Raw genomic sequence first — 18,248 nt, forward strand, 5'->3', positions numbered from 1 at the left:
TTTTTCTTTTTTCTTTTTTTTGGGGGGGAGGGAGGTATTGAATAAGTAAATAAATAATAAAGCTTAATAGTTGACAGAATACTTGCATATAGCTACTCAATGTGGAGTTCTTTTGAACAGCTATCCTAAAGAAGCCTGTGAGGTCTTTAAACATGACTTTTTTTTTCATGATGCTTACAACAGGATTGCTTTCTGCATAGTGTATGTTTTATCTCCTAACAATACACACTTCAATATGCTTTGTATTTGTTTTGAGACGTTCAGTCAAGAAGAAAAAAAAAAACACTTATATTTTTTTTAATATTGTGGTTTTTAAGTCCAGAGTGAATACAAAGCCATATATTCTCCTTCAAACTGTAAACTAGTTCAAGAATTAGTCAATGTGTATTTTCACATTTATTTGGGATAAGAGTAGTCAGTCATCAGTCAGTATTTCACAGTTGTGCAACACAATTCCATACCACAATCCAATTAGATTAAAAAAACATCCCAAAATTTTAAAAACAGTAAACATACAATTTTTGCTGGTGTTGCTGAATAAACAAATCTATCATTAAGTAGAAAGTTGACAGCTTTAAGCTTATCCAAGCTACAAAACCCTGAGACACCCTGCAAGTGTGACTCCAAGCATTTATATACAACTGGACACACACAGAGTTTGCGTATAAAATGGCAGGAACACAATTACTACTTTGTTTAAAGAGCTGGAGGTTCATTTTTGTTATTCTTCTGTGCTGAAGTAAATACTCAGCTTAATTTTCAACGTAGCACACATTTGCTATACAGCTGAATCCCACACCGAACTCAAGGGATTTGGTCACTACCAAGGAATTGTGGCTCAACGGGCACAAAAGAAATTTCTTGGATGCTTTTTTTTTTTTTTTTTTTTTAGTACAGTACTGGTGACAGTTCTTCTGAATTTAGATCTGTACCTGGAATTAGAACTTTGCCTTTTCAAATCACACTTGCCTCCACATTCTCCTTGGCATCCCTGTGCAAAGATTAACCAACCTCCTTTTGCTAAAGAATACTCTTCAAAGTAGTACTTTCCAAAGAATCTAATTCTGTAAAAATAGTTTAATGCATTCTAAAAAATGGCACATCAAATAAAAGATTCCTCTGAAAAGATTAGAGTCTTATAAAATATAACATCTCAGAAATGTTAAAGTTCCTAGTTCTGAGCTGTGTATGACTTGCAACTGCTTCACATCACATGTAAAAAAGAAGCAGCAAATTTCAGCATTAATAAAACAGTTTCAGTGCTTCTGGTATTAACTGTTCTTCCCCAATAGCACCAGAGGTAACTGCTAAAAACTAGTATTGGTATTTATTAACGGCGTGTACAACAGAGCAGAACTGATGATAGACAAGATAAATATGCTGTCCAGTATTCTTTTTGAAAATGTTTGATAGTTTGGCTTTGAAAAAAAAAATTATGCTTGGATAGAAGTGCAGGCAAAGATGTCTCATCCCAGTCAAAGATATTACAAAACACATAAAAATCACATATGTAACATAAAAATATATAAATATCAAATGCTTGCAAATAAAGTGTCAAAGTGAGCCAACGACAAAAATATTGGTGTTTCTATCTGCTAACAGTAAAGATTTTTAAAAATACTAGTAAAGCACTCTTATTTTGAAAAATAGGAAAATGCAAAAAATATTTACTTAAGTGAAGAAAATCTAGACCAGTGCAAAGTGAATTACAACAGTAATTCCATTATTTTTCTAGTTAAAGGCATTAGTTTGGTACATTTTCATGGTTTTACTGTGCAATGTGATTAAGCCTTAATCAGGTGATGACTAACTAAAGCCTTTCTTACTTGAGACATTTTACTGTGAACACTTGGCAGTTCAAGTTCATGTTATACAAATGAAACAAGAATCAAGAAAAAAAAATGAAACAAGTGATAAACCAGAAAAAATAGCAAAGCCGATTATCACATTTTGAAACTCTTTTTAGCATGTAAGCATTTAAAATTACTAATAAATAAAATTAAAATTGAGTAAACTTACAACCACTATAAAAAAATTGTACTTTTACACTTACAAATCCAACATGTTCTTTCAAACATCTGAACACATTCCAGAAGCAAACAAAACGCATTCGGAAGGCAAGTAACACCACCATATTACACAGCCCTACTCTCACCTCATAAAATATTCTTTAAAAAAAATTCTCAATCAGCCTAATCTGACATGGAAATATCTTTGCAGGTTATCGAGGATTTTAAGTCACCTATTCTGTTTTCTTTGCCTGTCTCTTCTTAACACCATCATGGGACTGTTCAGAGGAAGACTGGTCACAGACTGAAGAGCCATTGGAAGATGTAGCACCTTCGCTCTTCATTTTGGGTGGAGTTTTTGGCAAGCCGAAGAATATATAGCCTAATGCAGACTCAATGGGTGCAAATGGAGACGCTGCAGATCTTGTCAACATCATTTTTACCTACAAGTAACAAGGAATGGTTAAGTTGCATTAAAACTGTTAATGACTTCACAACAGTTTGAACACAAGTTCTATACTGAACCAATGTACAGCATTCCAAACTTGCTACATCACAACAAGAGTCCACGGAATGAAGGGAAATATGCTCATTTTAGGTTGAAATCATCAGTGAATGCTTCTCTTCCTGACCTACACTCTTAAAAAAAAAAAAAAAAAAGTAAAACACTTTTTAAAGTTTTTTTTTTAAACTTTTATTTGTTTAGGTGAAACATCAGTTTAAAGTCTTGGCTCCCTAAAGAAAAGTTTCTAGAATTAAACTCATGAGCAACTTCACAGAAATGAGACTGGCAACCACCACTTTAAGATATTTTCTACTCTGCTCAACAGCAGCTCTCAAGTTTTAAAAAATTCTAGCCTTCTTTTACACTCTTCTTATTAGCTAATAAATCTCAAGACAAGCATCATCCTGGAAACAAACATGACTAAAGGGGTCAAAGCCAGAAATTAAGTGATGCTGTGTAAGAAAATACCATTATTTACCTTTAATATATTAACTTCATTAATTTTACAGCAATGTAAACATACATAACTTATACATAGACAAGAACCTATTTGGTTTGTTTTGCAAATCCACAGATGACTGCACAGGTACAAGGCGGGCATTAAGCAGCTAGCAAAAAGCAGAGAACAGGACAGTTCTTCTCCACATACATGAGCTGTCTGAGATTGTGGACATTAAAACCTACCATATCAACTGTTGGGTGCCATATTCCTGATTCCTTCCCCCTCCATACACTGAACCTATCAGCATAGGTCTGTTCTGTCTATGTGTAAAAGACTAAACACAGGTTTAAGGCAGTAGCAGCTGTCCTCCCCTTCCAAAAGCAAGCATTATAAATTGCAGTATTATGTTTGAGGACACGTTTTGCTCTGAAATGCTGAAAAAACATATTTTTTTGTTATTCTGTTATTTGCAACACTTTCAAATTCTTACCTTGGAAACTACAAGAAAGATGGTGTACAAAAACATGAGGTTGTGTCTTTCTATTGGCAAGTATTGGCTATGCTGAAGAGTGAAGAGAACTGCTCCTATCAAAGTTACCTTCACTGGGCTGGAAATCAAACAAACAATGTTAATTTCTCTTCCCTACTCCACAGTGAAAGATACCACGACCTAACAAACACTAAAAGTTCTTAGCATGCAAAGCAATTACTTCTGAATAGAACACATGTATACTTGCAGTTATGAGGTCCAAACCCTAGGTATTATTAAACTAAGACCTTCACTTTATGTATTATTATGCTTACAGCACTGTGGACAAGCATTAAGTTCAGCACTGATTTATACACCCAGCAAACTCATATTTGACAAATCCTCTTCAAATCAAAATGCATTTCCATGTCTCTATTCAGTCTCTACATATCAGCTTGCTCTTCCTCTTCTCCCAATGTGAAGAGTTAAATGACAAAGCTTGCACTACTCTAGCAGTGCTTAAAAATACATTCTCCTATACTCTAGGTGTTAGTTATTCCAAGCAGCTGCTGCAGGTGTCAAAGAACAACTCCATCCACGTCTCATTCCACTATGATACTCCACCAGTTTTAGGGTTGTGGTCTGCTGATGCTTGATGTGAGCCAGGTCAAGTATTGGTATGACATACCAATCTTGTTATGTTACCAAGTTTCACCAAAACAGCTCTGTTGACTTGCAACATGTGGAGATTTACAGTTTCAATGTACTTTCATCACAGTGGTATATCACTTGACATGTATGCAGTCAGAAAACAAAAGAATATGAAGAGAGAGCACTAAAATACTGGCAGAAGAATTCTGCACTTAAGCTGTATCTAGAATAGCAGGGCAACATTCCTGTTACCACAAAGCATCTATTCATAGACAAATTCTTTAGTCTTTTCAGTAACTCCCAGATTTCTGCATTTACTTCCTGCTTAACAAAAAACAAAACAAAACAAAAAACTAATTCTGCGTAAAACTATCTTATCTGATTGCAGAATGTTTTATCCTTTAAATTTCATAACTTACTTCTATTTAAGTTTTACATATTGAACAGAATTTAGAAAGAACAGTACTTTTTGAGCTATTTTGAGTCTCACATCCACCACAGAAAAGCAGGATATATGCTAATCAGTAATCAATGTTCTAATGCTGCACCTGTAAACACAGTGCTATTACTAACAGTGACTACTTTCTTCTGGAAGTCTGGTAAAAAGACTGCAGACACCTAGGCACTGACTGAGGACAAGTAATTCCCTTACAGCTTTCTCTTCCGTTATTCTCTATTCCTAAGAGTAGCTGCAGAAAAGATTTTTTTTTTAATTATTGTTTCTAAAGACTTGAGAGTTACATGGGAAAGATCAAAGCCATTTGGGGAAATTACTAAAATGAGCTTATCTTAACTTACAATAGCTTGTGGCTTTCTAGCCTGCCTCAATATTCATTTTACTGTCTAATCTAGAAGCCATGTAATTTTCCATTCTTTGCTTCTGCAAGAGAAGGCACTTTTCTTGTTTTGCAGTATAGAAAAGATGTGTTGCTACTTTTTTTTGCTATATTGAACAACCAGTTTGTACCTTCTCAAATAATCAATGTCTTTGGAGGAAAACAGTGCTTGCAGAGGAAGCAAGAGTGACAATACTCAAAGGAAGCCATATTGATGATGTTCAGAACATGCACTAAAAACACAGTCCTTACTCATATACTTGTAGTACCACTGGCCTTTCATTTTGGATAGAAAACCATGTCCCTACAAGAGAAACTGACTCAATAATGTTTACCAATAAATTCCAACAATTTTCTAGCCATAATTTTTATTGACTTCTTCCAACTTGGTATTCTTGTGCTGCAAACCTAAAATGACCAAAACATTTGCTAAAATTATCAAAGATCAACAACCAATCTTTCATACGACAAATATCTATTATAAACAATTGAATTTTCATTAATATTTCCAATCTTTAAATCTGAGCCATTACACGTGAGTGACGACATAAGGAATTAGTAAAACAGCTGTTAACAGATTGAACTTCATTATAAAAAACTTACTAGGACATCTTCAGTAGTTCATTGGTTTCAGGTTTCCACACTCCTCTCACCAACTGCTCGAAGTTGGAGATTAGGCCACCACCAGCTCCTGAAAATCCAGAGATTAACAGTAAGCCTCTGCTGGCATGCTACCACTGCTGCACAGCCTACTACTGCTCCCAGCAAAACTCATTACACCAGCTGCCAAATGTGGCACCCAAAGCTCACACTTAAAGAGATTAATTGAATCTTTCATATGTACATGACTTGAGTGACCAATAAGAAACCTCAGAGGTTTAGCTACTTAGAAAGAACATCAGGTTCACCTTTATGTGATAATATCTGAAATGACACACTGATCACTGCAAACAAATGTTTGAATTGACAGAGAAAATCTCCAGAGAGGCTTGTATCATTCCATTATTCTTGTAAGCATCTAAGTACAGAGAGTGTCACTATAAAGTAGGAGGTTTCTCCACAGGAAAAGGGTGGATATGTTTTTATGTTAAAAAAAGGCAAGACATAAGCAAGTGTTAGAAACTCTGGCCAACAAGATTGATCTGCATCATAACCTGTAAAACTAATGCAATATATCTTCACGTTAACATGTTATTTCCCAAAGCACAACAGCATCAAGTGGATAGAATCAGGAGCTGCTTTACTACATCCTGAAATGGTTCTGGTTTCGTGACTGTAAACACAGCTGCTAGGGAGGGAGCTTGCAGAGACATATTCCAAACAGCAGGCAGGCAAGAAGGGTCATTCCTGTGTTTAAAATCAGCTCCTGTTAGCAATCCAAAAAGCTAAGAATACAAGCTCTCTTCTTCAGCCACATGCAAGAAAAACAGTTCTGAAGAGATATGATGGAAAGTTTAGTGACAGCACTGGAGCTACATGGGAGATTTACTTCCTTATTGCCATCAGTTGCCCATTCTAAAAATCCTCAGAAGACCTTCCAAAGGGACAAGATGAACCTCCCTTGGAGTCATGCAATGTCACCCTTAATCCAGGCAGAAAAACTGCTGCACTGACTTCTCCCTTGAGGGGATAACAGACTGTATTAGGACCTTAGGACCATCATACGCACCACAGCAAGGAATGGTGCTACAGATATGCTGAAAGGCTAGCCATTTAAATACCACTCCAAAACTTCATAATTCATCAGAAGAAGATGTTATATATGTTACCTCTGGCCCAGCCCACAGCTATCATGACAAGCCAGGCGTCTTCAAAATGACTGTCTGCATGTGCAACGCCAGCCACTATTTTCCAAGTCCTAGTCACTTCTTTCATTCCTGCAACTAGAAGCCGAAGAGGGAGAAATGCAAAGCACCGGCAGAATATGTCTTCTGGGCAGTAAAACACAAGATACCTGAAAATCACAACGAGAAAAAGTGTTACGAGCTTTCAAAAGCTTTTCCTAAGGAATTCACTTTCTAATACATTTAAAGATATTTCTGGAATACGACTAGCAATATTTAATATATTACTGATAGCTCAATGCCTTATACTGCACATAGAGAAAATAAATGAAATGCTTTTGAGTATGTTTGAGCTGTTGCACCAAAATCATGAAATGATATTTAACAGTGTACTTGCTGCAATGCTGTCCCAGCTAAGAATTTATTAAAGTACATCAAAAAGATTTACATTTTCACACAATATCCCAGGTTAGAAAGAACCCACAAGGATCATCAAGTCCAACTCCTGTAACTCCTTTTATTGTTCTGTATTTTATATATCATATTTACATAATACAACTTATTGAATTATTGTCACACTTTTTTTTTACAGGATTAAATCACATTGGTTAAATTACTTGCAGACAGTATCCTTTCCTACTGATAGGTACATGGAATTATGTAAGTTCAGCAAGAATGCCTCCACTTGTTAGAATCACGTCAGATGAAACACACAGCTATTTTCAAACCCATTTCACATCTTAGTAACCACAGATTCGAGCTTTTCCAGCTTGCCAATTACAAGCACATTTATTTTTTCAAAGCGTTAAAAGCAACCCAAAGGTGTACTCAATATTTAATATCTTTTTCCAACTTGTTCTCAAAACAAAGATGGCTAACAATGAGGTCCTAAGCTGACAGTAAATCTTAAGTGAATAGATTATGCAGTGCTTTATTTTATCTCCTCAGTCTCAAATTTCAGTTCTTAAACAGACAAAAAACATCCAAAAAAACATCTGTATTAGCACAGGAATAAGACAGCAATAAGTAAGTGGTGAAGGCAGAAAAAGCCTCTAAAAGATGGTAATGTCTTTTCTAAAAAAAATACTTGCCTCTTGGTTTAGGCTTCTGAGCTCAATCCTATCTACAAAAAACTTCTAAGGCTGTATCTTTTTCCTCAGGCAGCAAGGCATAGATGCACCCCTTTATCTAGTTTACCTTATTAAAACTAGTGGCAGACACCATAACCAGGAAGACTCATGCTTCTTGGTTAGAGATTAAAAAGCATGAGAGCACTTGGGTGTTTTGTTGTTTGTTTGTTCGGTGTGTTTTTGTTTGGTTTGTAGTTTTGTTGTTTTCCTCAGAAAAAAATGCTTATCCTTAACAGCAGAATGTCGGGATGCTTCCTCCACAGGAAGGCAAAATTTAACTGAAGTCCTATCCTAATTGTATATTTGCTTTTGCTGCAGTGTATACAGTTTCTTGCCACGGCAAACTTATAAAGCTTTTTTTTTCTTCAAGACCTCCCACACTGAAGCATGCAATAGCCTACTTCTCACATACAAGGAAGTTATTGGAATTTACATTAATAGCTACGTACTGCTTCGACAGTCAGTTTTAGTATTACTTTTGAATTGCTTACATTCCTTCCCTTTTTTCCTATTGTAAATCCAACTGCCTTTGTAGCAATGAAGCTTCAGCTGGTATTAATTCAAGGACGTATACAGAGCATGTACTTTAATGGCTACTGCTAACAGCCATTTAAGCTATGTACTCAGAGAACACTAACCAGAATCAACTTACAATTGTAAAATGTGGGTTTAGGACATTGAAGCGCACATAGCTGGATTTGTCTGGAATAGCACGGCTATGCTACCATACCGTTTTTGTCTACAATTTCTGCTAGCAACACTTGCTAACAGTAGATGTCGCTGTCCTACAGACTATTTAGGAGCATCTCTCCAGCACAGCACAACCCCTTTTATTTTCCAGTTTTATGTGTAACTTGGGGAATTTTGTTTCATTTGATTTGAGACCAAGAATTAAAGCCATTATACTAACGAAGCGAGAACTTTGTACAACTAAGGGCTTGAAGGGTTTCACAGCATTCACAGGTTCTTCTTAAAACCTCATTTTATTTGACCGTAGCAGGTCAGATTTGCCCGTATTAAGTTCAAATGAAAGCATGTTCTGTTTACCTGTACTCCTAACTCAAGTATCATTTGTTAAAATAAGCAGTCATGTTGCCCACACCAGACTACTATGAACCAGAAGCAGATTCTATAAACTTTGTTGTTCTGCATGTTTAACTGTATATTACTCATTTCACTGATTTGCTTCAATTAAATTTGTCTGCCATCTTCCATTGCAACATGAAGACCAGAACGCTAAAATAGATACACACATATAAATATTTACTTTCATTTTAATGAATTCACAATTATAAATCTTAAGTGGCAACAAGGAATAGGTACTGAAGGATTTCAAGCAGCTAATGCTCTTCTAATATAGGAATTTAGATTTTTAAATTCAAAAAATCCACAGCTGATCCCAAATTTTGTTAAAGTAGAGGGTTTTTCTCTATGATCACTCTCTGGAATAAATGAACTCCACTGCAAGGCTACCTTTGTATGAAAGTATTACTTATGAACTCCAAAACAGGCCAAATTGCTGCCACACACACATACCTGACTTCCCATTCAGCTCTCTACTGGCTTTCACTACCACCCCATCCATTTGGGAAAGCAGTTTGGGAAAGGGCAAAAGATAAAAAAAAAAAAAAAAAAAAAGATGTCAGAGAGCAGAGACCAAAAGATGAAAAGATCCATGTCTTAGTTTCCCAATCACAGAAAAGTGTAGGAATTTTACTTCAGCCAGGTTCAAAAGCTGTCACTGGCAAAACTAGATGGCACTTATGAATTCTTTATATTCAGAAAAGCAATAACTCAAGTCCATTTTATTCCAGAACACATTTTCATCTGCTTGACCAGGAATACTATAAAAATCTAAGAAAAGTCTAGTGACTGAGTATTTCATTATTAACAGCTCATAAAAGTTGCTCTTATGAAAAGAGCGCACTTCACTCCTACAGAAAGGGTTCATACAATTTTTTTGCTGCAGTGACTTCTCTGACAGAGTGACAGCTTCTAAATCCATGACATTTTTAAGTTGAGCTTCTGATTTACACGGAAGCTTGCTGGTATAGTCTTACTATTTACAGTCAAAGTATAGCTTCCTCTAACCAATAATACTCGTCTAACTTAATCGTGGCTGCTTACCAGACTGAAGATGCCAGTAGAATATTCGTGCCTTTTGCCAAAAATGCTACTGGAGGTTCCCCAAGCATCAAGGAAGACAAAACAGAACCACCAAAGCAACAAAGCATAGCACTAAACCAGCAGGCAAACGGACTTCGGACTGAAACATCCACAGCTCCTAAAACAAACAGAAAAGAGGCATAAACAGAAACAAACATTGGAGAATCATGTCAAGTCTTAAGTCATCATTTTTCAAGTCATGCAATCTTACATCGTTTCTTTAGATCATGAAAAATCCTGCAAAAATCTGTAGGTCTTCACGAGAAAAGGCCTCCTAAAATGCAAGTTTCAGATGACACTGACTTCAGTATGTTCTACCTAAATAAAAGAGAAAGACTGACCCTGTGTTCTCTCAGTATCTTTTGTGGGTTGGTTCAGTGTAGCTACCTGGCTACCAGGAAGCAAAAACTTTCAGAGCACAGCTGAGACGGTTCATTGCTAAAAATTTGTTGCAGATACAAAGTTGCTTTTTAATTTGCACTAAGTACATACAATTGGCCTTTCTGTCCTAAAAAGGACAGGTATTACAACAGCTACTTTTTGAAGGTTACTCTACAGCTTCCAATTCTGCTTTTGAATCTTTATGAATACAAGGTCACTGTTTTTTGTGTTTGTTTTTTTTTTTTTTCCCAACACCCTCCTAACAGTGTTCTCTGGGCAACTACCCAATGCAATTAGGCAAATGTTTCACCCGCAGTTCTGAACAAATAAAAAAGGTTACTCAAAGTCTTATAATATGGGCTATGAACATGATTAGAGGACTGAAGCACTTGCCATATGAGGACAGGCTGAGAGTGCTGGGCCTGTTTAGCCTGGAAAAGAGAAAACTGAGGGGAGAGCTTGTCAATGTGAATAAATATCTGAGGCAAGGGTGTCAAGTATAGATCCGGTCTTTTTTAAGTTCTGCCCAGTGACAGGACAAGAGGCAGCGGGCACAAACTGAAACACAGAATGTTCCGGCTGATTACAAGAGGGCGCTTCTTTACTGTGAGGGTGGCAGAGCACTGGGACAGGATGCCCAGAGAGGTTGTGGAGTCTCCTTCTCTGGAGATATTCAAGACCTGCCTGGATGCCATCCTGTGCAACGTGCTCTAGGTGATTCTGTTCAGCAGGGGGGTTGGACTAGAAAATCTTCAGAGGTCCCTTCCAACCCTGCCCATTCTGTGATTCTCATTATTAAAAGCACCAACAAGCATCCCAGCTTATATTGGAAGTAGTGTGGCTGGCAGGACTACTGAAGTGACAGTCCCTCTGTACTCGGCCCTGGTGAGGCCACACCTCAAGTACTGTGTTCAGCTTTGGGCCCCTCACTACCAGAAGGACATCGAGGCCCTGGAGCGTGTCCAGAGCAGGGCTATGAAGCTGGTGAAGGGCCTGGGACACAAGTCCTGTGAGGAGAGGCTGAGGGAACTGGGGGTGTTTAGTCTGGAGAAGAGGAGGCTCAGGGGAGACCTCACTGCTCTCTATATCTACCTCAGAGGTGGCTGTAGCGAGACAGGGGTTGGTCTATTCTCCCAAGCAACAAGCAGAAGGACACGAGGAAATGGAGTTGCCAGTAGAGGTTTCCGTTGGGTATTAGGAAAAATTCCTTCACTGAAAGGTTTGTGAAGCATTGGAACAGGCTGCCCAGGGAGGTGGTTAAGTCACTGTCCCTGGGGGTATTCAAAAGGCATGTAGATGTGGTGCTTAGGGACGTGGTTTGGTGGTAGACTTGGCAACGCTCTGTTAACGGTTGGACTTGATGATCTTAGAGGTCTTTTCCAACCTAAATGATTCTATTATTCTACTAAAAGCTTGTTAAAAGTTTCATTTATTTTGTTATCTTTAGAATCTTTAAAATTAATCATCCTTCTAAAATTGCAATTCAAGTATGCCAGAAGAATTCTCAGTATCAGAAGATTATGCTGGAGGAAAGGGAAACCTTAACGTGCTTTAAGGGGAAACAACTCTTTATCAAAACAGAAATATCTTGAAATAGTTGTTTTGACAACTTTATTTCCTTCCACTTCAGGAGTCCATCACTGCCACAGCTCCCCCTTTACAAAGATGCAGAGCTCCGTTTGCATGAAATAGTTACTTTTTTCATAGTTTAAAGGCTGAAGGTTACCAAATCAAGGATGAAACCTATGGTCTGCACCAAAAAGAAATATGGTATTTGATTAACAATTCAGAAGATAGGCTTTTGGATTTTCAAGAACTTTAGTGGGAAAATAAGGTTCTTATTTGAAATATTTGAGCATCTGATCAGATGCTCAAATATTTCAAAGAGAATACAGCACTCTCACTATAATTCACTTTAGATAGAAATATTGGCAAGATTGTTCCAGTTTAGTGTTGCTACAGTAATACAGCACAAAGTGGCCATTTAGAGGAGAAACATCCCAAACTTTATGGGGTAACAAGAAAAAACAGGTAATGGCCGCAGCCACTGTAGATCACAAATCACAAGTGATCATGTGCTGCTACAAGAGGCGAATATTGCTAATACATCAGCCGCTGCGTTATACACAATCTTTAACTCTTAGCCTGATGTAGTATAGGAAGTAGTCCGTATGGTAATCTGATTTTGGACCAAGACTGGTAACCATATTGTGACAGGAGGTTCCACGTGCAAGAATTGTCAGCGTCCAGACCGCTCTTAAATCTTACACTTCTGACATCCGTCAGCAGGTGGGTCTGCACCAACCTCTTTCTTTAGCATGAAGCTTCTCACCTTGCATTAGCAGAGAAGTAATCATCTTAACATGTTAGTGGTGGTCTCCATGAGAAGACTGCACTACCCTTCTCCCTCCCTACAAATGCAGCATTGCCAAGAGCTAGCTAGCAGAAAGCTTAATTCACTTCACCAGGCATTTGGTCAGATTATTGATTTGGTCACTTCTTCTTTTTTTTTTTTTAAATCAATTCAATTAACTATTAGAGCTGTTTTAAAATCAGTTAGCTGACTGTTCTCTTCTCAGTTTTATTCCTCTCCCTTTCAGCAACCACTGCTTCTCCACTCTTGCTTTGCCCCATGACTAACAGCAATTTCCAGTTTTTAGGCCACGCACACTAACGACTATTATTATTACCAGATTGCCCTCTACACAAAAGCTTGTAAATTTCTTCAGTAAGCTATTAAAGGACCTCAGGATTTTTTTGTTGGTCAACAGAATTGTCTTGGCTCATACACCATTATTTTCTAATTCCATAGCTGCTTTCTAACAAGGAATATAGCCAACATAGAAAGCAAAGGGTCAAAAAATGCTGATACTAATTTAAAGCACATCTTTTTAGTGCTGCTACCTAAATTATAAATGAGATGTAGCCTTTCAGAAAACAAATTTAATTTTCAATAGGTCACATTTTTAAACAAGAGGTCACTTATATTTGTCCTCTGATGCATCACAAAAAAATAATGAGGCATCATGCAACCACAGAGGATATCATCTGCCAAAAGGCCTCTAGTCCTGATGCATACATTAGAAAGCACACATGCAGTTCCAAAATACAAGGACTACTGTTGAATGCAGTTTTAAATACTATTTCTAGATAATCATAATAAAAGCCTTGGTGGCTAGCTCTTTCTGTAAGTAGGGTAAGATCTAATTTATGCCAAAAAGCAGTAGCTCTCTTCAGATAACTTGGATCACATCACAGAAAACTTCCAAGACCAAAACCAGCACATTCCTTCCAAACAATGCTGATCCTCAATCCTCAACACCTTTTGATGCCTCTCTGTCCCCAAAAAGAAAATTGACCCAAAAGAAAACTCCAACTGGAGCTACAAATGAGTAATTCTTAAGCAAGCCAAAATGTACTAATGAAGAACTTCTAGTTTAACATGTGAAAAGCAACATGTTGGTTGTCACCACGGTAGTTGTCAGCAGCCACAAGACAGCAAAAAAATTTAATTAAAAGATCTGGGAAAAATCCCAGTTGGTAGGTGCTCATCCATGATACAAATGCCCACACTGACTCTGAGTTTAAGGGTTGGCATTTTAATGAGATAGTACTTTGGGATAAAACAAATGTGGCTCTGACTTGACCACAGGCTCCCTACATGCTCAGACAATTACCCAAGTATCCACTTGTGAAAGAAAGCTACACTTCAAATTTCCAAGAATACATGGTACTACCTAAAAAATAAAAGATCAATGATAATATTAGCCATCCTATTTCATAATGGCTGCTATTTCAATTATGATTTAATGTTCAGTTCAAACCGCTTGCAAGCAAGAAACAGAAGAGCATGCAGTCACCTGAATTAAGTTATTAACAGTGAGTATTAGAGAATACTCAAAAGTTCTGAACTTTCCACCTATTAAGATAAGAAGGAAAAAAAGAAAGAACAAAATAAAGAAATCAAGACCTCTGATGGCACTTCCACTGTCCCAAAGTGCTGTCTCACTAAAACTGTGCTATGTTACACATCAGCAAAGTAGATCAATTCCTCCCACCCCAGTCCCCAAATCTGCATCCACTTCAGAATAAAGTTTAAAGGTGGTGCATTATAATGTCAAATACCTTTGGACAGAAAGTCTCTTCTCAAATGGAAGAGTTGTATTACACAATGTCTCATGTCAGCACCCAGAAGCAATTTTAGTAGTAGTAACAAGATCTGCTGAAGATGCCAGCATATATAAACATTTTATATCGGCCTTTACAATTTGCCAAGTGCACTTACTCAGCAGGAAGTAAAAATTCACCTTGGCACATTTAGGAAGTGACCAAAGAGTAAGCTCTCACCAAACAGAGTGCTGAGCCTTAAAAATCTGAAGCAAGCAGAAACTCCCAAATCTGCTCTATAATCCCAAAAGCCAGCTTAGTTCCCTACACAGTCACCAGCTGGGATGCAAGGTTACCACAACTGTCCGAAGTCACTCCACAAGTAGCTACTCTAAACATCAAAATGAGGCAGGTCTCTATGCTTATGACAACTAGAACTAGGTTTGGGGCTAGCAATCACAGTGGAAAAGATTTTCTGGGGCACAGTAAGGAGAGACTGAAGCAGAGAAGTGTCACTGTGTGCACTCATACCGCTCCCAAAACATTGGCAGTGAAAAGCTTTCCCAGCTTAACTGTATGAGATATGAGCACAGTGTGAAGTCATTAACTAGAACACACCCAGCCCATGACAATCCTGTGGCAGGTCTCCTACCAGAGAGAATTGCCTGAGCACCTTTCTGCTTAACCAGGACACCAGAGGGATATAAGGGGGCGAGCAGAGCAAGCAGCTCCTTGCACGGAGCCTGGCAGCGAGGTGCCAGCCTGCCAGCTGCACTCCTTCCCTCCACGCAGAAACCCGGTTTCAGAGGTTTCAGCCCTTTTATTTCTGGGACGTTTTAAGCCTTCTAACTCTGATAAGATCTCCAGCAGCCGCCTGGGCTGGCTTCCCCTGTGCCCCTAGTGAGGAGGAAGCAGGAGGAGCTCGGCTGGAGGCAGCGGCTTCCCCAGCACCGCAGGCCGTATTTCCACGCCGAAAGAAGAAAAAAAAAAAAAAAAAGAGAGAGGGAAAAAAAAAAGGGGGTGGGGGGCAGAGCCCTGGAGCGTCTCAGTCCCCCCGCAGCCCACCCCGCTCCCCGCGGGCAGCCCCCCGCCATTTCGCGCAGCGGCTCCGGCTCCGCCTCGCCTGGCCCCGCCTGTCCCCGGCACCCTTCCCCGCTCACCCCGCTGCTCCTTCAGCGCCATGACGGAGGCCACGTAGTGCGCCATGTCGAAGAAGGGGAACATGGGCAGGTGGGAGAAGGCCAGCGGCACCTGCCCCAGCTCCATGGCGCCCGCGGCACAGCCTGGGCCTCGGCCGGCGCCGTGCGGCAGGGGAGGAGCGGCGGTGCCCGGCGAGCTGCCCGCCCCCGTGCCGGGCTGCCCCCGCTGTCCCCTCCCCGCTGGCCGGGTGCACTTTTTCAGCGCTTTCTGCTGGAAGATGTTTCCCCAAAACCCGCTCATTCATTGCATATTAAAGTGCTGTCAGCCTTCAGTGTGGTATACAGCTGATTCCCTTGCTCTTCTGTAGCCATGTGCTGCCAGCTTGAATGCTCGCCGTCTCCATTAAGTCTCTCCTTTGCCTGTTTTACAGCGTGGTGGTATTTCTGCTCCCTGATCAATTTGTGGTTGGTTTTAGTCCCCCAAGCGTTTTCTGCGCTACTGCCTATTCCCTACCACAGATCCACACAGGTACAGGGCACTGTGCTTAACAGGTATAAGTGTGACACCTTGCCTTTCCCCCTTTTTTTATTTTATTTGTTTTTCAGTTCATCAAGAGTACTTAGAACTACAATCCCATCCTCCAGCCCATGTTCCTTCTCAGGTTGATGTCATCTATCATCATCTGCCTAATAATTACCAAGAGCATTCACATATCCCAGATCCCAGTCACACCTCAGCAGAAACCCTTTTAATACACGCGTAAACCCATTTTGACAGTGAAACCCGTTGTTACCTGTTTTATTTTCTAAAAGTAGATTTCTAGCCAGTTTTGCACTACAGTATAAAAACAACAACAACAAAACTGTCCATGAGCTTCCCAAGTGAAATGTTTTCAAAAACTTCTGCCTTCAAGATACACAGCATCTTCTTTGTCCACCAGACTGGCTGACTGGTGATAGAAAGCAATTACATTGAGATGACACTGTTCTTCACAGATCTATGTCAAGGATTTTCGGCCTTCTAATTTTTTTAAGTGAGTTAACTTTTTTTTTTTCCCCCTCGCAATGAAACTTAAGTTTAGTGGCTTATGATTCTTTTAACGTTCTTCCTACCACAGGTAAGCACTGTTTTTGTCTTTGTATTTGATTTCCACAAGCTGCTAAAGAGAACAGTTAATGGCTCTAAAATTGACACACTGTATGAAATTAATCATGCTAAGCAATCTGAAAACACGTATGTTCAGCCGGTGCTCTCAAACCTGTTCTTTCCCTACTAAGAACTAAGTTCAGCAAATAACTGGAATAACAGTTGGACCATTTTAGGGAAATGTTTATGCAGGAAGAGAGAGCAAACACCTAAACTATCCCTAGAATGACTGTTCTGCTGTGTGAAAAGTAAGCCATTTCTTTGTTTTTGTTCTTATGAGTACCTTATACACAGAACAAGTTTTCATTACTCTCAATGCCTCCTCCTCTTTGTTTTTCCAGTGACTCATTTTCTCATTAATGCTAATACCACATGATTATACCTAGTTTCTGCTTTCTGGACATTTTCATTTTGCATTTTATCTACATTAAAAGCTCATGATTCAGCCAAAGTGATCTTATTAGTCTTATTAGCATTTATAATTCTTACTTCCTATTCTGTTTAAGTGCAGACATGGAAATCACAGGTTATTTTCTAGAGTAGGATATTGCTTTGCCACGGTTAATAGATGGTAAAACGTAACAGATTAGTAAGCCATGTTCACTGACCTGTGGCAGAAATCAGTTCAGTGTTATTTTTTCTCTCACTGAATAGTGGCAAGAGTCCATGCAGCTGCAGCAATAAAGGAATTTCTGATAGGGTTTTATAGGATGAAACGATATTCTGCCTACAGGCTTCAGTAGTGATCGTTTCTACTCCTTGCAGTACTGTTTTATGGCCACCGAGTGGCATCAGGTTCATTACTAGAAAGTAAAAACTATTCAGAGTATCTTTTGTGTGATCAAGGAGAGGGAGGGAAATAAAATACCAATGACCACAACAAAGTGACATGAAAGAAAATCTTAGTTTGGGCCATCAGCATGTGGCAGTGCCTACACTGCAGCAACGTTTACCGCTGTGCCTGCCACTCATGTAAATAAAACCAAGTTTTCTAAAACGCCAGCAATGCTACCAGTCCTATCATGTGGCAGATCTGGCAATGGCTACCTGAATCTTTACTCAGATCCTCAAATACATACTGCATCCTCTTCTGGGAGCTCTTTGCTGCACCTGAAGCATTTCTTTCCAAGGCAGAGTTAGCTAGTGTGAAGGTGAATCACCAGAAGACACCCTTGCAGCCATTAGGTGGGAAACGTGTTAACTGACACGGCTACATGAGAAAGGAGTTCTAGTGTACTTTCTACCTCCAGTACCAGCAGGAAATAAGAGGAAATAAAAAGTATTTCTGAGCTTGTTGCTAACCAGGGAGAGATTCCTGAGATTCCTATGCATTCAAGGTAGCAATTCTCTGTCTCACCCGTGTGTAGGACAGAGGCACCAACCAAAGAGAAATCAGATCAAGGAACATGGTCTGTGTAATAAAAGAGTAAGAAATAAGAAAACTTAAAATTGGTCATTGATTTTCCAGCTGTCCCAGATGTT

At 39.0% G+C, this 18,248-nt stretch overlaps 1 protein-coding gene across 1 annotated transcript; it reads right to left on the reverse strand.

The window, feature by feature from the left end:
- Window positions 1-281: 281 nt before the first annotated feature.
- Window positions 282-15,829, reverse strand: TMEM38B (transmembrane protein 38B). The gene is made up of 6 exons (XM_068666910.1): window positions 15,641-15,829; window positions 9,954-10,110; window positions 6,682-6,866; window positions 5,516-5,603; window positions 3,447-3,564; window positions 282-2,452 (listed from the first exon to the last, which is right to left on the reverse strand). Exons 1-6 carry the CDS (start codon window positions 15,744-15,746, stop codon window positions 2,243-2,245), a joined length of 864 nt encoding a protein of 287 aa, XP_068523011.1. The 5' UTR covers window positions 15,747-15,829; the 3' UTR covers window positions 282-2,242.
- Window positions 15,830-18,248: the final 2,419 nt, after the last annotated feature.

This window comes from Anas acuta, chromosome Z (genome assembly GCF_963932015.1).
Source record: "Anas acuta chromosome Z, bAnaAcu1.1, whole genome shotgun sequence".
Lineage (NCBI taxonomy): Eukaryota > Metazoa > Chordata > Aves > Anseriformes > Anatidae > Anas > Anas acuta.

Coding starts and splice junctions, on each gene's coding strand:
- TMEM38B (XM_068666910.1), bottom strand. CDS start 15,746: ATGGAGCTGGGGCAGGTGCCGCTGGCCTTCTCCCACCTGCCCATGTTC. Junction 10,111..15,640: donor GGCGCTGAAGGAGCAGCGGG/GTGAGCGGGGAA, acceptor TGTTTGTTTTAG/GAGCTGTGGATGTTTCAGTC. Junction 3,565..5,515: donor GAACTACTGAAGATGTCCTA/GTAAGTTTTTTA, acceptor TTTGATTTCCAG/CCCAGTGAAGGTAACTTTGA.